Source organism: Ammospiza nelsoni, chromosome 9 (genome assembly GCF_027579445.1).
Source record: "Ammospiza nelsoni isolate bAmmNel1 chromosome 9, bAmmNel1.pri, whole genome shotgun sequence".
In the NCBI taxonomy this organism is placed as follows: Eukaryota; Metazoa; Chordata; class Aves; order Passeriformes; family Passerellidae; genus Ammospiza; species Ammospiza nelsoni.
The window spans coordinates 12,294,686-12,318,529 of record NC_080641.1 but is presented as its reverse complement, the minus strand read 5'-3'; the positions used below and the strand labels follow the sequence as shown (position 1 = coordinate 12,318,529).

Sequence of the window (23,844 nt, the reverse complement as noted above, 5' to 3'; positions counted from 1 at the left end):
TTTTTGTTCCCTTTTTATTATTAAGAAGAATTAAATGTTAGATCAAAATCAAAGGTTGAAAGGCTTTATGTAAGGCACATAGAGGTTGGTAATACTGGAAGATTGAAGTTACCAGATTTGAAATCACAGATTTCAGTACTGGGGATATCATTCTCTACTATTTTGAATGCTTTTAATTTCAATTTTTTTTACTACCTTATGTCTTTGGATAACTCTGTTTTTTTTTTTTTGTATTTCATTCTAGAAATTGGTCCAGTGACAATAACCACAGATCCCAAGAAATTTCAATTTGAACTTAGGGAACTTTATGTTCAGGTGAGTAACTTGTTTCCTATGTGGTTCTAGCAAAGACTGTATCCTCATGCCATCTTTCCTCTTGTGCTGTTATTCCTGCTGCAGGAATTCGTGAAGATGTAGATCACTTTTCTCTGTCATTTTGCCTGCACAAACTGTCAGCTTCCTGCTCATCCTAATTTAGGGCTATGATTCATTCCTTTGTCTTAGTTTACATCATTGTGTGGAGACTCGTTCAGTAACACAAGAAGGAATAGTTAGATAATGCTAACATTTAGTTGGCATTTCCATTAGGCCTGCCACTTGTCCACAAAGACATTTATGGATTATTTTGCTTTTACTGTATTATGGATATTACATTCCGTGAACACCATTCAAGCAAGAGGACTGTCAGACCCATCAGGTTTTCCATAGGTGCTGCCTTCCCTGCTGTGCATTACTTGGCACTTAATGATTCAAAGGCTTCTGAGAATCACAGAATATCCTGAGTGGGAAGGGACTCACAGGACCAACCCCTGTCCCTGTTCAGATACCCCAACAATCCCACCCTGTGCATCCCTGAGAGTGTTGCCCAGATGCTCCTGGAGCTCTGGCAGCCTTGGGGCTGTGCCCATTCCCTGGGGAGCCAGGGCAGTGCACACCACTCTTTGGGGGAAGAACCTTTCCTGAGATCCAACCTGACTCTGCCCTGCCTCTGCTCCAGCTGTTTCTTCAGCTGATAGAAAGAAAGGAGGAAGTACTGGAGTGGAGTTATCCTTACTGACAGAACATATGCTCCTATTGTCCTGTCTTTAACCAAGGAAAATGCTTCTGACCTGTGGTGAACCTTGCTGGAGTCAGTAGTGCCAGACAGGCTCTCCCTCAGAAACTGGCACATGATATAATCCCTGTAAGAGCAGATTGCTTGAAGATTACTTTAAAAGTTGGCAGGAGGTTTGAAATCCAGAGAAAACAATAGCTACTGCGGTTTTCTTCTTCATGGGGAAATGTAAGGTTTAAAACTCCATCCAGTTGTCATGTTTTGTTTCCTCAATAGTTGTAATGGACAGTAATTGCAGCTGTTTCTAAAAGGTGGATGTATTGGGTGAAGCTTTGGGGAATTTCAAACTCTTAATTTCTAATCAAGTTGTTTAAAAGTTTCTGTCTACTTAATTTTAAATTTCATTCTTTAATGCTGGTTGATCGCATATTTCATAATTACTTTCAAGATATGCTCATTCTGCTATATGAAGGCTCTCACTGACTTGTATTCACCCATTGTAGTGGTGAAGGGCCAAAACAGAAATAAAAAAATTATTAGAACAGGACTGATAGTGTTTATATTTTCTCTACTGCAAGATGACCTTTCTACATGTTTGTTACAAGTATTTTTCCAAAATGACTGACAAAGGATGCAAGAATGTTGTGGAGGTAGAGGAAATTTTGAGCTGGGTTCATTTTGAGAAAGGGCATGGGCCAAATATTCTCATTAGTGAACAAAGCTAAAATTAAGGTGAAGATAAATACTTCAAGGCATCTTGTGTATAAAACATATATCAAAATATGCTCAACTTGTCCTCCCTGAACATGAGGGTAACTCCAGCTCTTGTTTTCCATTCATCTGTCACAGAATAGTTGGAGGGTCTTTTGGCTGACATTTGACATCAGGTAAAAATTGGGCTGTGTACATTTCACTGCAGAAACTGGGCCCTGTTCCTTTTATATTCAGTGTGATAAAAGACATGTGCCATGGATACAGGATCAGCTTAGGAGGTATCACCTGTATTTCATCTGTAATTATCTTTGAATCATTCTTACAGACAGTGTGATAACAACATGGACTTGGGCAGCTATGACTCCTTAGTGTTAGTGTTGTTTTTGGTTTTTTGATGTTTTGGGGTTTTTTTTTTTTTTTTTTGGTTAAGGAGATTTTTTGTGTATTTCTGTGGGCCTGTTCAAACTGAAGGGAAAATAAAGCTTCCTGAGCTTCACTCACCTCAGCTTTTCCAGAAAGTTTCATGAGGTAGTTGTATTTAATTTCAATTTGGAGAGAAAGGCAGGAAATACTGAATGTACTGAATGGAAATTTTTCTACTTTTTAAAATTTAAGTAAAGACAATACTAATGTTAAATGTTAGGAAGCAATTCTGCCTGTGAAGGGGGGAAGGCCCTGGCACAGGGTGCTCAGGGAAGCTGTGGCTGCCCCTGGATCCCTGGCAGTCCCAAGCCAGGTTGGATGGGGCGTGGCACAAGTTGGGACAGTGGGAGGTGTCCCTGCCCATGGCAGGGGTGACTCTGGATGGGCTTTAAGGTCCTTCCAATCCAAACCATTCCATGATGATGATGTTTTGTTGTTTTACCAGCTGACTTTTAACAGTATTATTCTACATTATAGGAATAAAGTCCATGCTTGTTCTCAGAACAGCCATTTAGCTCAGTAGTACTTTTGGTGTTCTATGTAGAAAACAGATGCTGCCATACAGAATATTATGAGATGATCATCAAGTAGATTTGAAGTGGGATAGAAATTTTCCTGTTCCAAGTAGATGTCGGTATAAATTAGCTATTATTTTGACTTTGCCCACAAATTAAAGCTTTATGTGGAAGAGTCTTCTGCTGAAAGAATTTGGAAATACTGATGTGTCCCATTGGACTGTATAGGCATTGCCAAGATAAAGTTCTGACATGTGTCAAAAATCTTGGAGAGTTCTCTCTTGAATTTCAGGCTGTCTGGAGTCTACCACTTGCTTTTCCCATAAAATTATGGCTACATTTAGGAGAACTGACTTTGAAAAAGAGCAGTGGTTCTTATATGACTTACAGAAAAAGTGACCAGATGCTTATTCTTTAGCATAGATGAGAAACTTATTAATATTCTTGCTTTGAAATTGAATTAAGGATATTGATAAGTTAAACTTGTTCCCAACATGAACATTTCACTAAGGACAAACAAAATTCTTAAGTTTGAAGGACTGCTCTCTTTTTGCCTTCTTTCCAAGCATGTGTAGATTTGTATATATGTATGTGTGAAGGCATGATGATTGTAAAAATAAAAGAAATTTTTTTTTTTAATACTTAATATGCAGAGATCTATTGTAGATGACAGGGCAAGTTTTACAGTTTGCATCAGCTCTTTGGAAAGTTCTGTCTTCAATATGCCAAGTTAATTTTTATGTAAGTTAGCTTTTATTTAAACAGTATTTTTCCCAAATTCTTCATTCAGTGAGAAAAATGAATCCTTTCCTATAAAGATAAAGTCATACTTGGAAGCATTTTGATTGAACACATGGTCTGAAAAACCTCCAGCTTGGCAGCTGCTGCAGTGCAGAGCTGTGGGAGGACAGCACCTGTGCCCTCTGCTGAGCTCCCTGTCCCAGGATGGAGTCCAGGGCAGGTTCTGGCTGCTCTGGTGTCCAGAGGTGCTCCTGGAGCTCTGCCCTGACTGCCTGGGACCATTTCCCATCTGTCTGTGCCCCTAGCCTTCTGTGGCTGCTGTGTGCTACCAGAGCAGGGGAGATGTCAGCCAGGAAGGGAGCATGTGAGTGTGGGGGGATAGAATAAATAGAAAGGTAGTATAGAAAGTAATTGTACCCCCTGAAGAGTTGCAGCTGGGTTAATGATTAAAGATTAGGAGCAGGCCTGATGTTAACAGGCTGCAGCTGTAGCCAATAAGAAGAGTGTTATAAAAGAGTGGATTGGTTGGCTGAGGGAAGAACTGGAGTCAGTTGGCTCCTGTGAGGACAAGGAAGAGTCAGTGCTTGCAGGAGCTGCCTATGAGAAACATCAAGGAGGTATGAAACTCTAGCAATATGGAACCTTTGCAATGTAATGACAATAGAACTCTTGTACTACAATGGGAACAAATGGTGACCCCAATGTGATTTGGGAAATAGAACTCTTGCTATATATGACAATGTGTGAGTGTGGGAAATGGGGCTGTCACAAAAGCTGGAGCTGAGCAGGACGTGGATAGGAGTGACCGTGACACCAGCCAACATCAGGGCTCTTCCTTTGACTTTATTTCCCCTTTGGAATTGTCACAGTTGCTGCTTGTGTGTTACAGCACTCTGCACAAACAATAAAATCCTTAGGGTAGAAAAGGTGAATAAATGATTAGAGGCTGGGGAAGTATCTGTCTTGAATGTCCCAAAAGAAAGTAACTTATTTGGTATGTTTTTTTCCTTAAAAAAAATTATGTTTTATTTCTACTTGTGAACAGGGTGGTGGAGACTGTCCAGAGATGAGCATTGGGGCAATAAAGATTGCTCTAGAAATTTCCCTGCCTGGCTCTTTCATCTATGTCTTTACTGATGCCCGATCCAAGGATTACAGACTGACCCATGAAGTGCTTCAACTCATCCAACAGAAACAGTCACAGGTACTGAGGGGATTTGCATTCCCAGCTGGGTTGTGTGTTTAATGCTCTGTTTTCTTGATGACTAAGGGTAGAATTCTCCTATGTGAAACTTGGTGAAATCTTTTTACAGAAGGGACCATAATACTGCATTCTAAATATTTATTTTTTTTTTAATAGAGTTAACTGATCTGGGTAAGGAAAAACTTAGTGGAATATTCTTTTACTATTGTGAATTAAATAATGGAACTGAATATTGTACCAGTATATGTGGTTTTGGCAGCTTATCACTTATGTGGATTTTTTTGCTGTTGTTCTAAAGGAGGTATTATGTGAATGACAGGGCTGATTGACTTTTAAAGGTATTTTTGTCTATTCCTTTTCTTCTCTATTGCTTTTTCCATCATTACTGAGTGCAATGCCTCTGTCCATGTAGAGTAACAAACCCATCTCAACTGACATATTCTTCTGTTGTCTTGCCTTAATGCTGCTGTGGCAGTGTTTTCTTCACCTGTGTACCATGTGTCCAATGATTCACTGTTTTTGTTTTTTAAATCCAGGTGGTGTTTGTGCTGACTGGAGACTGTGATGACAGGGATCATATTGGTTACAAGGTCTATGAAGAAATTGCTTCAACAAGTTCTGGTCAAATTTTTCACTTGGACAAAAAACAAGTTAATGAGGTAACTTTGCTTGAGTTTTGCAATCAATAAAGAAAATGAGGCAAGAGTTACACTGTAAATCTTTAAGAGAGTTGGTGGTGGGTTAGGGAGCAGAGGGGGAACTTCTAAATGTTCTGGTCTTAGTATGTGGACTCTCTTCCACCTTTCCTTTCTTTCTCCGTCTTCTATATCAGGATGCAATTCTGTGACTTTTGTTGACAACAGGGAACTGTGAAGTGACGTATCATGCTTGAACCTCCCCAGCTTCCTTCTGCCTGTGCCAGAAGGCTTCCAGGAGAAGAGCCTTTAAAAAAGGAGCCGTTCTGCGCTCTGTGTAATGTAGTGGTGTTTCTGCTCAAAACAAGAGTGCACATTTAGCTTAAAATGAGCATTTTGTGAACAAGCAAAGGACTGCTATTTAGTCTGGGCAAAAATGTTCCCCACATAGGATAGATAATGGGAGCTCTCAAGTTTCCATTGTTCACAGAGTCATGGAAATAACTTTAATTGAGGTTATCACTGCAATACTTTTACCACCTCTGCTGCCCTCCTGCTAACTGTGGTTCCTGACCCACAGCCATGAATGAATATTTGCTTTGGGAACTTTGGTGAGTCTCAGACAGGAATGAAACTTCAGAAGTGCGTGAGAAAACAGTTTGGAGAGAGGTGAAATCACATGGTATTTATCTGGAGAGGTGGAATTGTTTATAAATGTTGTAAACATTCCCCTTTGAATTCCCAGTGTAAGCAATAACTAGCTGAAGTTTTTTAATAAAAATTTACCCTGGTTTGTTCCTCCTTCTTTATGTTCTAAAATTTTGACAATGATAAATGTTGGAGATAAATTGCATTTTTCTACAGCTGTTGCCTAGAAAAACTGAAGTTCTCGCTGGGAATGATAGAAGCTATTGGCAGTGATGTGAGGGTGATCAAAAGGAGAAACTTCCCAGAAGATTGATCCTCCAAAAATTAGGTTAAAATTTGGAATAAAAGAAATTACCTGTTTGGTCTGCTTCTGGCCTGCATTTTGCTATTTTGTATAAAGGGTAAAACTTCTCTGTGATACTCCATGAAATCCCTTTCTACAGAAAGGATCATCATGGAACAAAATAGTCTTTAAGGGCCCTTCCAACCCAACCAATTCTGTGATCCCCTGATATTGCCAGTGGGGAATGCTCTTTGCCAGGACTGTAGTTTTAGGATAAAGGTTAGGGTAGAGTGTTGTGGTTTTGTTTTCTTCTGCTTTTGAGAGGTAGAAGTGAGCAGATAAAGCCATTTGTAGATGCTAGACAGCACCATGTTCTGGAGTGGAGCTGGCATGAGCTCCTTTCCTGGGTGCGTGATGCTGCTTTCTGAACTTGGCACTTCCCTGTTTATCAGAACACCAGCTTCTGCCTGTAAGGATAGACTGCCTTGGAGTTTTGGGTAAGGTTTTAAGCAGGGGATTTCACCCCCTTCCAGCTTCATCGCAATGTTTCTTTTGAGTAAATAATCATGGAATTGTAAAGTTTTAAAATGTCCTGTGTTGCAAGATATCTTGAAGATCATCTCATTTCACCCCTGCCATGGGCACGAACATCTTCCACTGTCCCAGGCTGCTCCAAGCCCCCATCCAGCCTGGCCTTGGATGCTGCCAGGGATCCATGGACAACCACAGCTTCTCTGGGCACCCTGTGCCAGGGCCTGCCCACCTCTGCACAGGAGCAGAGGGTAAAATTAGTAGATGAAATTTTTGCAGTGTTTTCTTGAGAGAGAGGGAAAAATATGGCCTATGGCCACTGGGAAGAAGAGATGCTTAAACAGTGTAAGAGATTGCCTAAGATGCAAAAAAAGCAAACTCTAAATAACTTTCAGAAGTCTTCCACAATAACTGCTGAACAATTTGTGTTAGTGCCAAACCCAAAAGACTCTGCCATTTTAGTGATTGTTGACCTTACATAAATCTGTGTCTGGGCCAAGTGACTGTAAAAATGAGTTGACCAAATTGCTGCTGTCCCCAGTAAAACCTTCTCTGTCGTTTCAGTTCTGGATCAGCATTGATTCCAAGAAGCACATCCACCAGTGGGTGGATGCAAACAAACAAGACATCTCACAGAGATCTGATCAGTTGTTTGTGGGATACCCCTCAGGCAGGATTCAGCTCCAATCAAGCAATCAGGCTTGCCCTCCTTTTTCTCTGAGGAGTTGATGATGTGTAAAGAATGCAGTTTATAAATGCTGAAGCACACTCACCGTTGTGGGCAGAGACAGCCAGTGCTGGATTGGGGATTAGGGAGTAGCTACAAAGTCCCTGCCGAGTACCCTGCCAAACCAACGACTTGTTTTGTTAAAACATTTTGATTATTCTACCCCCCAAAAACTCAAACAAAGCTATTTTTAGTATGTAAAGTTTCAAACCATTCCTCTTGTTCTTGCCCTTTGAGCATTAAGTGCAGAATGAAGCAATATTCTAAACTAGATACAGGGAAACACAGCAAAACAGTACTTGATACACATCCAGTGCTTGTGTACTGAGAAGACTGAAAACTTGATGCCTTTTTTTTAACTTCTGAAAAACATGTTCTAATTTCAAATACTACAATGAACTGGGGCAAAATTATTAGTGATTGACAAAGTTGTGTTGGGTTCAGTCCAGCAAAGCATGAAATACATATGTATCTCCACTTACCTGCTGAAGGTAGCTCATCTAAGAGTCTGGGATGAAGGTCCTATTTCTACAAACTCACTGTGATTTCTGTGCATTAGATAAATGAGAATATTTATCTAGTTAGAGTATCAAGATCCTGTCCCTGGGAGTGTTCAAGGCCCATGTTGGGGCTCTGAAAAACCTGGCCTATTGGAAGGTGTCCCTGCCTATGGCAGAGGCTGAGACAAGGTGGGCTTTACTGTCCCTTCCAAAATGAACCATTATAGGACCATAATATTCTGAAATGTTGTCCCCAGTGTCTTGGAAAGCCTTTATCAAAGTGCTTTATCAAAGCATTGAAGTCCTGGTTTTGAAAAGTGTTTCTTTAGTTGAGATTTCTCTGGTTGCTTTTGTAGACTCAAGGCTTAATTTACAATAATTGCTTGAAATTTAAATGAATCACAGAATATCCAGAGCTGGAGAGGATCCCTGCAAGGATTGCGTCCAGCCCCTGTCCCTGCCCAAACACCCCAACAATCCCACCCTGTGCATCCCTGGGAGCATTGTCCAAACCCTCCTGGAGCTCTGGCAGCCTTGGGGCTGTGCCCATTCCCTGGGGAGCCTGGGCAGTGCCAGCACCCTCTGGGGAAGAACCTTTCCTGAGCTCCAGCCTGACCCTGCCCTGCCACAGCTCCAGCCATTCCCTCAGGTTGTCTTCTCACGGCATTGAGAATATTCATCAAGCATGGGTTAAATTTCTTGTTAGGAGCAGATTCTCTATTTTCATAACTGTGTCCGGTTTCCAAAAGGTACTAATTTTGACTTGAACTGAAGTTACATTCCACCACACCTAATTATCCTTCTGTAAGGAAATTCCTGTAAATGGTTGTGATGCCCAAGGGTTTGTAATGATGCCAGAGGGGGTGTTGAGATGAACTGTGATGATCAGCAGAGTGTGAATATGGTGCTGTGAAAAATAGTGGAGATTTATTAGTCATTGGCAGTTCAGGTCATGTCTCCAGGTCGTTTTGATTGTTTGTGGCAAAACTGAGTCATTCCTATGTCTGATGAACTGGATTGATCAGTGTAGAGCTAGGAGTTCACAAGGACTGAGCTGGTGAGTGGTCTTTTTCCATTTCTTTTAGTGTTGAAACACTTGATTTTTCTTACTTCTAACCCTTTTGTAAGAAGGGAAGAATTCCTGTTCTTAAACTGCCTAAAAATACATATTTCTTCCTGATTTTTAAAATAAGTAGAAATGTATCTTCCATATACAGAACATTAATGGGAGGAGAACTGAGAATGACATGGGGGCGCAGCTTGGACTTTGATGGAAGAAACGGGGTGCTGTTGAGTGACTTGAAAGCTGGATGAACCTATATGGGGAAAAAAAGAGAGTTTGGAATTGGATGAGAAGCTTGTGAATGAAAGGGTGCTGTGGATGAGATGAGATTGAGGGGGCACTGAAGACAGGACTGGTGACAGAACATTTACAAAAGATGAGGCAAAAGGGGTTATTGTGGGGAAAGTATCATCTGTAAGATCACAGGGAATGGGGTCTGGTGGTGTTCACTCACAAGTGCTCTGCTGTAGATAGAGGTCCCTAAACCCACTGGGAACATCCCATTTCTGCTGGCTCTTACTCCTCCCAGGGGATGGCAACACAAGGGTTACACCAACACAGCTGGGGTTGGTGTTACAGGTTCCTGCTGTGCATGACCAGTGTGTGTTTGGATCATACTGCAGAGGAAGCAATTTCCAATCTTGTTTCACTCAGTTTAAGGTGTAAAAGGCCCCTCCACTACTTTTCAAGGATGCAACACAGGTGACAAAGTCAAAAGTTCAAAATTACATTATAGAATGAAAGTTTCTTGCATACCTCTGTTTTTTGCCTTTTCTTCTCCCTGGTCCCAAACAGGCATTATCCATTTTCATAGAAAAAGGAGGAGAAAGGTTTCATGGGAGAAGCAGCTGAATGATTCTATTCTGAAGATACATAATGTACAGTGAATACCAAACAAAGTAAGGAAAAACAGTTACAGCTGGTCTTTCTCTATTTTCTATGGAATTTGGAGTCTCTGGAAAAAATAAACCATGATCATGTACCTAAGGCTTTTGTCATAAAGCAACTGCAGAAGGGCTTTTGAAAGTGGACAGGCTTAGTTCTTGTGGTTCCAAACTTTGAAGAGCTTGAGATCCAACACTAAAACTTTTCAGTCGTCTGGTTTTCATATATGTTATATATATAATTCATGGTTTATTTTTACAGTAATGTTCTCTCATGCACTATCTCAGTTATATATTTTTATGTGCATTTGAAAACATTATTAGAACATTTCTCCTCTTTGGGTGTAAGTATGAACCTAAATTTATTTCAGCAATGAAACGGTTAATCTGAAATCCCGTTGCTTTGACTGCTTGAGAAATATTCTTGAGTCCCAGAATAAACAAATGGGAATAGAGGCCATACTCCACAGATTTTCCAGGTTTCACTATGCATTCCAAGAAATGACCTGACAGCAGGGCAGGTTGCAAGAGCAAATTTTCTGGGGAAAAGTTATAAATCATTGCTCTATTTGCCCTTCCCCCTCTAATAAAATTCATCACGTCACATTTTGGCAGAACAACAAAAGCTGCTGTTCTTTTGGGGGCTTTCTGTAAAGGTCTCAGAGGAGAAAAAACCTACTTCTAAACCAGTGTTACAGCATTATTGCAAAGCTCTTTGGAATGACAGGGTTGGGAAATGGATCTCCCAGAATTGCCTATTGAACTTACACAAGCAAGCTGCTGCCAGACTGCAGACAGCTGGGTTGTTCTGTTGCCTTCTATTTTCAGTTTTGATCTTGAAAAACTCTCAGAAACTGAAGTTCGTATGGGTTCATTTAATTTTACAATTCATTTAAAAACTTACCTGTGGAGATGATATCCTGGAATTAAATGGGAACTTTTCCATATACCTCATACAAAAAAGTGTCGTGTTCATCTCACTGGGAGTAGAACATTGAAATTCCTTTGGAAGCATTTTTGGGCCCAGATGTGTAATTTCTAAAGTAGAACTTAAATGAGTTGGATCTTTTTGAAGCCTTGATTCCTGTTCCAGGCTTTGTCTAAAGCAAACACAAGTTGCTCCCTAGCTGGTGTCACCAGCTGTTGCACAAACCCCAGTTCTCTCTTGGGCCACGTTGCTGCCGCGCCTTGAGCAGCACGGGCAGTTTTACTGTGATTTTTTGGTATGTTGTTTTGCAAACATGCCCAAGCAGCTCGCTTGTGCACACCCTTGGTGAGGGGACACCTGGTCAGTGCTGTCTCACCCTGTGCTGGGAGCACTCAGCACAGCTCAGGTGGGACATTCCTAAGAGGGGAAGGGCAATGATTGATGAAAACCTGCCCCCACCATTTCAAATGTGTTTTCAATGACGTTTATTTAAACTTATTTCCTTCCACAAAGGTTGCTGGGCATTCATACTGTTACTTATGAGAACAAGTACACTTCTGTAGGAGGCTGGAATCTAGTTTCTATCCCAAAGTCATCTCACACACAAACCTATGGCATATTTCTATTTCTTAAATGATAAAGTAGGCAAGTAATGCAGAATAAACCAGGGGAATGAGGTTCTTTTGGGCAATGTGTTGAATTGGGTCCTAGGTTGAAGGACTTGCCCTGGAGACCCCCAGTACTGACAGGTGACACTTGATCTTAGTTTCTTGCTGGTTTCAAAGTCTTGAACTGACATAACCAAAAGACAGCTCTCCTTTACAAAATGTTTCCCAAGCCACCATGGTCAACTGCAGCTTTAAACCATGGTTCAGTATTACTGTGAGTCACATGCACATGGCTACACAAACCCAATATTACTTCAGTGGGATTTTAAAAATATGCTGCAGCTCTATGATGTACAGAGGTGATGCAAAATCATATAGTTTGACAAACCAGGTGTGTTTCTGGGGAGGCTGGGTTGGTTGTGGTGGGTTTCCCTTGGCTGGTTGTCAGGCTCTCTCTCAGCCACTCACTCATCCCTTGCAAAGGAGGAATGGGTTGAGGAAGCTTGAGATAAAGGCAGGGAAGTCACCAGTTGTTGTTGAGGACAAGACAAAGTTGGCTTAAGGAAAATTATTTTGTTGCCAATTAAAATAGATATTCAATTATTCCTTCAGGCAGTGGGAAGCAAAGACAGGTCCACTTTGCCTCCACTTGCCCAACTCAACTCTTACCCTGATTCCTTCTCCCTCCCCCAGTGCCATCAGGAATGGGTTTGTGGTCAGTACATACAGGTTTCTCTTGGCTGCTCTGCCTCTTCACACCCTTCCTTTCCTTCACTGTGGGTTCTCCCATGGGCTGCTGTCCTGTCCCTGCTATGGGAGCCTCTGTGCCCTGCAGGGACATACTATCCAAAGCTGTGTTCCCCTCCAATCCCACCTCTGTGCTGTGCCTAACAGTAACTTGTATTAGGTGTTTTAGGGGAAAAAAACCTGGAGAAGTCCAGAGATAGCAATTACTCAGTACATCTGGATAAGACTATTTTCCTTGTTGCTTCATGCAAATAATAATTGATGAACAGAAATGTCCACAGGTTTGTATCCCTAATTCCTTTTAAAATTTACTTGTGGTTGTTGTGTAGAGATATATCCAGGTGTGCTAGTGTACTCCTTTACACACCATGCTGACCATGGCTTTGCTAGTATCTTCTATTAAAGTTGCACTTCCTTTAAATATTCACATTTTAAAAAATAAATCAATATGGAATCTCTACAAGATAGTAGAGAGAGGCATTTCAGCAGAAAAGATTTCAACAGCCAGTACTGCTGACAGTATGGTAACAACTGTTCTTTTCTCTTCTAGGTGTTAAAATGGGTTGAAGAAGCAGTTCAAGCCTCCAAAGTGCATCTCTTGTCTACAGACCATCTGTCCATGGCTGTAAATACTTGGCAGATCCCTTTTGATCCCAGTCTGAAGGAAGTTACAGTGTCCTTGAGTGGTCCTTCACCAGCAATGGAGATTCATAATCCTCTAGGTGAAGTACTTTATACTTTCTTTTGTGATAGTGGAAAAAGGGAAGGAAATATCCCTTCTGGTATTTTATTTTTTTTTCCAATATTCCATGGGTTTTTTTCACTTGGAGGAAACTGGAAAATTTCCTTATTCTGTCTACTTCATCTCACTTCCATCTTCTTTGTTATTGTTTGTCCTTTCATTCTGGATTACTGGACACTTGAGTCTTTCATCTGTTTTTATATTCCCTGAACCATCATTTAAGGCTTGTACATGCTGGTTGGGTTTTATGTGAGGAAAGTTCAGCCATGGTCTAGCTTTTTTGAACTGAGAACATTCAGAACCAAACCTGTCTCCCCTGCCCGTCTCCAGCTGAGCAGTGTGTGATGGGGAATGCAGTGACAGACTTGGAGCTAATCTGTAATTGAAGCTATTTTGAACAAATCTGTTGTTTATTATTAAGTTGATGCCCTAGGAACTTGGAACAGCACTCCAGAAATAAATTTGGATCATATTTTGTATTCTCTGAATGACTTTTGCCTAAGGATATTGCTTGAGTAGCTGGGAAATATTTTATGCCCAGGATGGGTTCCCTGCAATGTGCTTTGGTCTGGTCTGTCCTGCACTGAGGCATTCTTGTTTACAGGAAAGAGATTTGCTCAATGTCTGTGTTCAAGCCATGACAACACACAGTCCTGGGTGCAAGTGTCAGGCTTCCCTGAAGCGGTGACCCCACCTCTTTTTGGCCTTTTTCATAAATCAGCTCCATGCATCTAAATCCACAGGGGTTCACTGAAATTACTCAAGGCAAACCTTGTAGGTTTTGAAAATGGGCACTGGGACATCCCATCTCCACTTCTTCTTTCCCTTTAGTGCTGTGAAAGAGCCAGATGAGTTTAGGGCTGATGATTCTTCAGGGTCAGCCTTTAGGGAGCAAAATCCCTCTCTAGAGGGCCAATTCCTGCACACAACCACCCACATATAAATGAACATTTTCAGTACTCTGTCAGAGAATTATAGGGAATTTTGACTGTTGTAAATGTCATTGATTGCGAAGTAATAAGTCAAGTATAGAAATACATGGGTCCAAACCAAATGTATTACTCTCTGTTTTTTAAAAGCAATGCTGTGTTTACTCCATTCTCTATTTGGTTCCTGTTTTTTCAGGCAAGCAGCTCAGTAAGGCATCAGGACTGAATGAATTGCTAAATATCCAAAACTCTGCAAAGGTAGTAAATGTCAAAGATCCAGAGCCTGGAACATGGACAATTAAGGTAAAGTTGTTGCAGAACTTCTGTATGATTGTCCTGTAGCATATTAAGGGGGTTGTATAATGATTTGCTGTGTTATTTGTCATAGATACTTATAGCTGAGTCTGTGTTACAGTAAATGTCCTGTGATCTTGTATTTAATATTGTTGTATACCTCTTTATGTAGGTAAAGCTGCATGATCCCAGCTTTCCTAAATAGATGTGGAAACAATCCTACTGGTGTAGATCCTTTCTGACTGAACTATTCCATTGTAGCAGTGTAAATACTCTATGGTCATTTTTGGAGGGGAAAGGACCCGGGTGAGGCACTTTATAGGCAGTGTTGAATGGATCCTGCTGTGCATTGTCCCTGCCCTAAGCACAGAGGTGCTTTGAAAAGGACCATTAATTCACACACAGCCCTGGGGGAAGCTGTTGATCCTGCTGCAGAACTGTGGCTACAAAAGCATGTTGAGCTCAGCAGCTCTGGGGAGAATTGTTTGAATGTCTGTCTAGGACTGGGGGCTTATCAAACGAGGGACAGGGACTTTTTATATGGGCAGATATATGGGACAAGAGGGAAAGGTTTTTAACTGCCAGAGGGGAGGGCTGGATGGGCTATTGGGAAGGAATTGTTCCCTGTGAGGGTGGGCAGGCCCTGGCACAGGGTGCCCACAGAAGCTGTGGCTGCCCCTGGATCCCTGGAGTGTCCAAGGCCAGGTTGGATGGGGCTTGGAGCACCTTGGGATAGTGGAAGGTGTCCCTGCCCATGGCAGGGGTGGCACTGGGTGACTTTTTAAGATCATTTCCAGTTCCACAGTTCTATGACCAAAAGTGCTGAAAACCAGTACAGAGACAACCTGGTGGGCTATTAAAAGTGAAAAAGGTTTAGGTCCTGCTGGGCATAGTAATGTGATCCACATTGAGTCCTGAGACCTTTTCCTACAAATCAGTGCTTTAGGATTCACTTCTGTCACTTGCTGGAGACTTACAGGGTGAGGGCAATTTTTTGATGTTGTTTGCAAGACAGGAAAGCATCTTTCACAAATATGTATTTGCACTTTTGATTATACTCATCCAACCTGGTAGGGGAAACACTAATGGACAGTCTCTGTAATCCATGTTCAACTACAAATAATGAGAAGAGACCTAAAGATAATAATTGGAAAGCAGTCCTGTGTGATAAAACTAATTCCTTGTGTTTGCCTAAACACCTTCAGCTCCTAGACGTTACAGTGAGAGATGTGTTTATTGTTATTAGGAAATGGTAAAATTTTATAAGGTTATTCTGGCCTTAAAACTTGCAAATATCCAAAGGTCTGAGTAATTCATAAAGAGAAATGATTTCCCAGTATGTTCTTCTGTGGATTGTTTACTTAGCTTTGGTAACTGGCTTGGTTTATTTACACAAACATTTTAAGACTTAAGCTTTGTGAAAATTTTATTCACACCATAAACTCCTTATACAGATGCACCAAGCTATAAAACCAGAATTTTATCACTGAATTTATCTAATGAAAATTTAACTGGCAATTAACGCTTGATACCTTGAGATGTTTGGCACAATTAAATATTTCTTTATATTGTTAACAGCTGGCTTATATAAAAAAAGGTTTTAGTGGGTCTATTTCTGAGGTGAAAGGATAACTAAATAGAAGGAAATATGTTTTAATCACATAGACATGGATTTGTCATGGTGTCTAATGCCTGTCCAAAGGCTGTTAGTTAGCAGAAACAACTGTTTAATTTGCAGCAGTGGCAGAGGGGGTTACTCTGGAGTAACCTCTCCCAGAGAGTTACAGGAATTTGAGAATGGATCGAGTAAAACTCCAGGGAAAGCTCAGTGGAAGCTTCCAGACATGTGAAGGGTGTAGAAGTAGGTGAGGAGGAAAAACCAGGGGTTCCTGTGCACCTTTGGCAAGTAGCACCTGGCCTTTCTTTCTCTGCATAGAATCATAGGAACTAACTTATAATTACTTTGATTTGTCTTCTTTAAGATAAAAGATGTGCATCAAAGCAGCTGTACTCTTCAGAGCACGAAGCTCAGGCTGTTCAAGGGTGATGGATGGGTGGGAGTTGTTCTGATTTGTTTTTTGCTGATTGGAGCAGAATGACCAGTTGAGGGTACAAGGGTACAGAACAGAGGTACCTGTGCATCCTCTGTTCCCCCTTGGCCAGGGAAGAGAAGCACCTTTAATGCATAGATTTTTCTGTTGAGTTCTGATTCACTCACCATTTTCTAGTGGAGTTTGTAATGGTCAGGTCCTAACTCCCAGACCAGTGTCATTGCAGGCAAGGAGTTGTGGATTTGTTGGTGTGATTTCCTTCCAAGACAAACTGGCTGTCTTTGCTGACACCACAGTTGTAGGGCTGGGTGTGAAAGCAAAGCTTTTTTCAAGGTGCTTTTCCTTACCACTTAGCCATAAGGCTGTGCTGCTGTGAGCCATGCTGGAGCCAGTCCCTGAGCTCAGGGCTGGCTCAGCTCTGTGCAGTGCCTGCAGTGCTGGTTCCATGTGCTGCCTGTTTTGCAGACCTCGAGCAGCGGGAGGCACTCTGTGCGCATCACGGGGCTCAGCACCATCGACTTCAGGGCTGGCTTCTCCAGAAAGCCCACCCTGGACTTCAAGAAAACATCCAGCAGGCCAGTGCAAGGTTTGTTTCCACTTCATGTTAAATACCTTCAGGCCCCCAGAATCGAGTACAGCTCTATGATGAGCTTTGTGATAATTCTGGGGATGCTGTGGGTTGGTTCCTGGGAAGGGGCTTTGTGTGACATAAATACAGATATTCTTAACGATGCCTCAGAATCCAGTGCTGTTTCTGTTATTTTTGGAGCTTCTGAAAAAGGCTTTGACCTAGAGGCATGGTGAGGAGTTAATAAAGAAGCTGCTTTTTCAGAAACACCTGTTGGAAATCAGTAATTTAAACTCTCCCCAGCTGTGTCTCCTCATGGCTAATAAGCAGAGCTCAGCTGAGCACAATTTAGTCTTTCCCTACTCAGTAGGTAAAGGCTGGAGCTGAATGCTGCATTCATGGGGTAGTGAGCTATGCAGATGGAATTTAATCTCTCATGTTTTAATTATCTGTTTTCTTTAGCACTTAAAATAGTGTGTTTCTGTTTTTCTAGGGATTCCTACCTTCATGCTGCTGAATACCACAGGGATCCTGCTTCCAGCTAGAGTAGACCGTCTGGAACTTCTGAGTATTACAGGGGAGCTCCTTAAGACCTTGCCTGTGAGATACTATCCTGACAGAAAGCCCTATGGACTATGGAATATTTCTGACTTCATTCCACCAGATGAAGCTTTTTTTGTTAAAATTACGGGCTATGACAAGGATGGTTATCTTTTTCAGAGAGTTTCAAGTGTTTTGTTTTCTAATATTATTCCTGGTAAGTGACTTTAACTTGAATTGACTGTTCATTTGTCTCATCTGTGTCAGTTGAAATTGAGGTCTTGTATGCTTTTATAACTTATGTAAGTACTTTCTGTGCTGTTTCCTTCCAAAGTTGTGTCTCTAGTTCGTAATGGTCAATACCCACTAAGTGGAGATTTATCAGAAATTGAGCTTCCTATTAACAAAAGGAAAGGATGGGATGTTTGTGAGTAGCTGTTAATATACTTTCTGGGGAATGTTTTCTTTCTTCAGATGCCCCCAAAGTTACAATGCCCATGAAGACTCCAGGATATTATTTACAGCCAGGCTCTGTTCCTTGCCACGTTGACAGCCTTATACCTTTTACTCAGAGATTTACTAAAAATGGAGTCAAACTGGGAGTGGATCAGTTCTTCAAGTAAGTAGTGACCTTTTTTCACAATGCTGCTTCATTTCCTATTTATAGCTTATGAATTCTATTATTTTTTACTGCTATGTGCTGTCTACATCCTGCTGCTTCTAGTCTATTATTTTTGGTGCTCTTCATCAGGAAAGCTGTATTTTATGGAGATATTGATAATATTTATATACAGAGAGATATATCTATATATGATGTATAGAGGAGGATGTACACTCTGCATGTGATGGGATTTATAAGGTTCTGGCCTAAATTCCCCTCAAATGTGTGCTCTGAAGTTATGATAAACTGGATCTAAAAGTCTAGAAGGCAAATGGTTTTAATTTATATTTTTAAATATTATGCAAAATTGGTAACTAGCTTTGTTTATTAAAACACTCCTCACTCTGGCCCCAGTGATATGTAGATGACTGGGCATACATTAATTTGTTTGATTTTTAATGCCTTTCATGGAGGCCCTAGAAGTATGTCCTATGACTTGCCCTAGAAACCTTCATCTTCAGAAAATCTCTCAAAATAGCAAAATTTATGTGGGATACACCAGAAGGCTCTTCAGATTTCTGTATAGAAAAAGAATTGTTTGCCCTTTCTTTGTAGGGTGAGAGAATAATAATAAAGAAAAGGTTAATTAGTTAAAATACTCATAAAGTGCCCCTTTTGATTCTGTTTGTTAAAACCAAAAGGGAAGTGTGCCCTAGGAAACACTGTCAGCAGCCTCCTGTGCAGCCCAGAGCACCTCAGGAGCACACTGTAGGCTAAACTCTGCATTCCCCAGCAGGTACAGCATACCCAAGTGAGCACATCCTGCAGCTCCCTTGTGCACTGCTGGCAGTGGGAAATGCTGCAGCTTGGTGTGGTTTGGGTTTTAATGAGGTGCCACTGACACACAGTCAGCCCCAGCACAGCGCATACGTGGGCTGCTGTGTAATGTTTTCCATTCCTTAGGTATCAAACCCCACACTTCTCCTTGTTCTTCACACATCCAGCACTGCTGATTGAGCCACGGTTTTCTTTTTTCTGTTACAGAGCGGATGAATGAACACATCATCCAATTTAATTTAACAAAACATATCTCAAGCCAGATATTGTTAGTCACAGTTAAATAGGATCTAATTCAGCTTGGCTTGTTCGCCTCGTATTTGTAGTGAAGTTCCAGGCAGGGTTTGTCCAGCAGGGTTTGTTCAGTGCAGATTTGAACTGTGGTATTCCTCTGCATTGAATGAGTTTTGTTTTGGTGTTGAGATGTCTTCACTCAACTGTTTTAATATTTATTTTAAAACCTAAATGGTTTATGAGTTGAATATTGTATTTCTATTGTGACAGTTGTCCATGTGAAAATACCCTTAGAATGACTACAGGCTCAAGGTTCATTAGGAGAACAGACTTTGAAATCTGAATTATTTTTTTTACTTTATTTCCAGAGGTACTATCAGCTCCAATAATAATTCATAATTTTAAATTAAGAACATGGGTTAGGAAGAAGAAATTTTTGTCAAGTTCTAACAGTTTTGTCTTTCTACATTTCTGCATCCTGTGGTACCGTAGTAAGAAAATTTGTGTTTTGCTCAATATCCCAGTGAACTTTTTACCAGCCTGATAAAGGAGGTCAAGAGCAGTAGTTGAGCACCTCATTCCAGTGGGCAGTGGGAGCTGAGCAGTCCATTCTGAATTAGAAATAGCAGATCCCACCAATCCTGCAGAGATTAGAACCAGCAAAAATAAGACATTAAATTCTGACAAGGAAGGCAATTAATGTAGTTAATCAAAATACCAATCATGGTAATTAAAAAATTCACTGATAATCAACTGCTATTTGTGGTTCCTATTCAAGTCTAGTAAACTATGCAGAATATATCACTCCAAACCATGTGCTAGGAAGTGAAATTATAGATTTCATTTCTGCCTGTGAGCTCCCAGCTGGGTCTGGAGCAGCATGGTTGGGGTGTCCAGGAGGTGAGGTCTGACACAACCCAAGCACCACCGTGCTCTTTGCATGACTGAGAGCCAGGGGGTTCATTTGGGCTGGGGAGTTTGAGTGTTTGTAGTTGCCCAGCTGCCCACACAAACAGCCCAGTCAGCAGATTATATGTACAGTAAAATGAATTTGGTAGATAGCAGTGGTGCTGGAAGGTACTGAATTATCCCATGACGTGTGCTGTGATTTGTGTGCAGTTACAGCTCCTCACCCAGTGCCCGTGTGTGGAGCAAATGCCCTGAGCTATGTTAGTCCTTGCTGCTGGTGTTGGTTTGATTTCCAAATTTTTCTTTAATAGTCTACCACAGGTCTTTGTTTTGCCAAGCTGTTCCATGCCCCTGGGCACATTTCCCTTTGTGCTTCTGTTCTCAAGGCTTCCATGTTTGACATATGGCATGTAGCACAAGTCAGGAAGGAAGCAGAACAGGATTGCCTAACCTCACTTTTAACATACTTTCCATGAAATAAAGGAGTTTCTCACTCATTATTTGGAAGAAACACCACCTTATTCTTTAGTGCTGGCGATTGCTGCCATGTCCATGTGCCAGCATTGAAGTGGGAAATGTCATAGATTTGAAGTATGATATATTAGGTTATCTAGAGTAAGTATGAAGTAAGAGGCAACAAGTAGAAAGCCATTTAAGGTCACTGTAGACTGTTTTCATTTGTGGTGTGGTTGGATTGTCTGTCTCATGGTGCTACAGCATTGACCTTCCATGCATATTCCAAGTCTCTTGTTCCTTCGTATCCTTTAAGGGCTGATAAATCAATCTATTCAGACAAACAAAGGGGTCATTAATGTAGTGTTTTCCTGTAATGTGGCAATTACTTGCCAAAGCTCTCACAGATATTTTGGTGCTTATCAGTTTTGTTTGTGTGCCATAGCAACAGGCCATGGGGAGCACTGGGATACTGCAGAACCACTGGTTTGCTCATTTATGTTGTCCTCTGTGTGTCTGCAGCACTAGAAGTTTATAAAATGTGGTTTTGTATCATGAGAGACTGAAAATGTTTGTTTTGAAGCACATGTAAGCAGCCTACATAGCTACAATTTTATTCCCTTCTTGTTTTCACATTGTGTGTGATACCAACATGGTGTTACTGCCCAGCAGCCTTGGCCTTGCTGGGATCTAGATAGTACCTGCAGTGCTTCTCTGGATTGCTGTACCTGTGAGTTTGGGAAGCTCAAGTGGGAGGATGAGACCTTGTTGCCTTTGCTGGTAAGAGGCATGGGTTTGGTACCACACACTGGCTCTGCACAGAAACTTGCTGGCTTCAGGGAATGTGTCATCTCAGGTGGTAAATACAACAGAGCACAAGCAGCTGAGGGAATGATAGCAAATACACTGCATTTGGGTATTTTGTGACAACTGCTGACTTGTTAAAGGTTTAGTTTTTGATGTGCAAGTGGGATATTCTGCAAAATCTTAGGAGAAAATACCATCCATAAAGTGACATCCAAATTTGATTCATCAGAAGGTCTGTCATGCCTCTTGGTGATTGTGAAACTCTCTTATGCCTGCAGTCAGGAAACCAAGCTGGTGCAAGTCTTGGTTCCTTGAAGGATTCAGTGGGTGCCCTTTTCTCCTGCAGAGAGTCATCCAGCATGAGCTGGGACATTGCCCAGGTGTCCGTGTCCGACGAGGGCTTCTATGAGTGCGTGGCCAGCAGCACTGCGGGGACAGGACGCGCGCAGACGTTCCTCGACGTGTCAGGTGCGTCCCAGCCGCCCTTCTGGGGTGGGTGACTTGGGTACAACACCTAAGGCAGGCACATAGGGCTGATATAATACATTCCCAGTTTTAAATGTATTTTTAATTACTGTGTTTTTTCCTTACCCGTGTCCACAAGTGAGCTGAGGTTTATTCAACAAACCTGTTTTAAATATTAAATTTGGTTTTGTTTTAGTTCCTTCTATCAGTTGGACTTGCAGAATAGATCTGACCTGTAGAATCCAAAACCTAAATCTTAGATTTCAACTGTTCTTGTTTTTATTTCACTTTGTAGCAATTATATGTTGACTTGGTCGTATGTATGTATGATTGTATGTATTAAATCTTTAAAATGTCAATGTATGTATCTGTTATCTGATAGACAAGGAAGTAAGAAACTTGTGTTCAAATTTCTCCTTTTTTACAATACAAAATTCGGTAAATAGTTGGAAATCTCATCTATTATCTTGAATTTCTTAAAAGTGGTAATAAATGTAAGGAAGTAAAATGAACGAGGTAAAAAGTAGGCCTTATCACAAAGATAATTTTGAATAAACAGTATGCTTATTTCTGTCTGTGGGTGGATGGATGAGACCCCTGCCCATACTATAGCAAATTTTGTCACTTAATTTTTCAGTTGCAGTGTAGACAGAGTGAGAGGAAAAAATAATTTCTGATTTGTAGTAAAAATCAATTCTATACAGCCTTGTGTTGGTGTTGATCAGATATGAGTCTTGGAGCAAGTGAAAACTGTTGCTGGTGAGCTGGAAAAACACTGGAGGAGATAATCTGTGACAGGGAGGAATGGGAGAACTCAGAACAACATTTTCAACTCAGGGTTTCATTTAAGGGCTTGAAATTAAAGTTGTCTTGCCTCTTATCTCTTGCAGTAGCTACTCCAGGTAGCCACTGCAGGTGGATTATGAATCACAGAATCACAAAACAATTCAGGCTGGAGGCACCTTTAGAAGTCATCTAGTCCAATTCACAGCTCAAAGGGAATTAGCTTCCAGGCTTGATTATGTTTTTCAGGAACTTGTCCAATCAATCTTTGAATGTCCCCAAGGGTGGAGATTTCACAAGTTCGTGGGCAGCCTTCAGTGCTTAACTACAACCACTAGGAAAATATTTTGTATATCTGATTGGAATTTCCCCTGCTGCATGTTATGAACAAAGACTATCATCTTTTTTTCCCCCTCTCCTGTGCCCTGAGAACACTCTAATTGTGTATTCCCTAAAACAACCCTCTCAGTAGCTGAAGAGGGTGGCTCCATAACCCTTCACCTTCCCTTTTCCAGGCAAAGGTGTTCCTTTCATTGTACTATGAGCAAATTCTAAGAAACCAGTGTGATAGCATTGATTTTATGCAAGGCAAAGTTTGGAGAGAAAGAGTCCTCTTAGACCAAAGGATGCATTTGAGGAGAGGAACATCCTTTTATTCACATGAAGTAGTGAGTAGAAGGAACAGTAACATCTGTCCTAACCCAAGTCCTGGTTCTAGAGCACTAGTTTATATTTTAGCCACAAAAATCAAGCAGAAAGGATATTCCCAGATGCTTGTTTCAAACCATGGCTTAGAGGGCAAGCAGTTGTGGGCATAAAGATTCTCAGTCTGGAAGTTGCAACTTCCAGATTGTCTTCATCAAAAAGAAACGTGAAGGAGAATCCTGACCCTTTTTTTTGTGATATTGGTAGCACATGAAAGCCAAGAGTAATAAGGGGGAAAATCCCATATCCCCTCATTTACAAAGCACAAGAGATGGCCTGGAACTGAGTCACTCTGTAAACATGACAGTTTGTTCTGTTCAGAGCCCTGCAGAGGATTAATGGGAGGGAGATGCTTTGAAATCCTTGTGTACAAATATTTGCAAGAAAATTACTTGAAATTTCTTCTTCAAGCAAAGTAAACAATCTTTTCAAGTGTTCTTGGTTTACCCAGCTGACAAGCAGTATAGCACAGATAATCCATTCTGGCAACTGTTGTGTGAAAGGTATTGGAGCTGTGCCAACATTTTCTCATTTCACAGAAAGCAAGCACTTGAGTTTGACTCTTACTCCTATTAAATCTTTAAAATGTCAAACGGCTCGTTAGCCTGTGCAGCACCCTAACTGAAGGGCCAAGAAGTGCTGGGGGAAGGCTCAGTGTGAGCACTGCTGTGGGCAGTGCCTGGCGTAGTCCAAAACTTGTGTTGTCCCTCTAGACTGGCAC

General features: G+C 41.2%; 1 protein-coding gene across 1 annotated transcript in view; it reads left to right on the top strand.

Moving 5' to 3' along the window:
• Positions 1 to 23,844, top strand: part of HMCN1 (hemicentin 1) — a 164,598-nt gene that overhangs the window by 31,062 nt on the left and 109,692 nt on the right. The window contains exons 2-10 of the mRNA XM_059478185.1: positions 245 to 315; positions 4,493 to 4,651; positions 5,188 to 5,310; positions 12,756 to 12,927; positions 14,073 to 14,179; positions 16,687 to 16,807; positions 17,283 to 17,546; positions 17,804 to 17,948; positions 21,517 to 21,638. Coding sequence (XP_059334168.1) covers positions 245 to 315; positions 4,493 to 4,651; positions 5,188 to 5,310; positions 12,756 to 12,927; positions 14,073 to 14,179; positions 16,687 to 16,807; positions 17,283 to 17,546; positions 17,804 to 17,948; positions 21,517 to 21,638 — 1,284 coding nt within the window. The remainder of the gene's footprint in view (positions 1 to 244; positions 316 to 4,492; positions 4,652 to 5,187; positions 5,311 to 12,755; positions 12,928 to 14,072; positions 14,180 to 16,686; positions 16,808 to 17,282; positions 17,547 to 17,803; positions 17,949 to 21,516; positions 21,639 to 23,844) is intronic.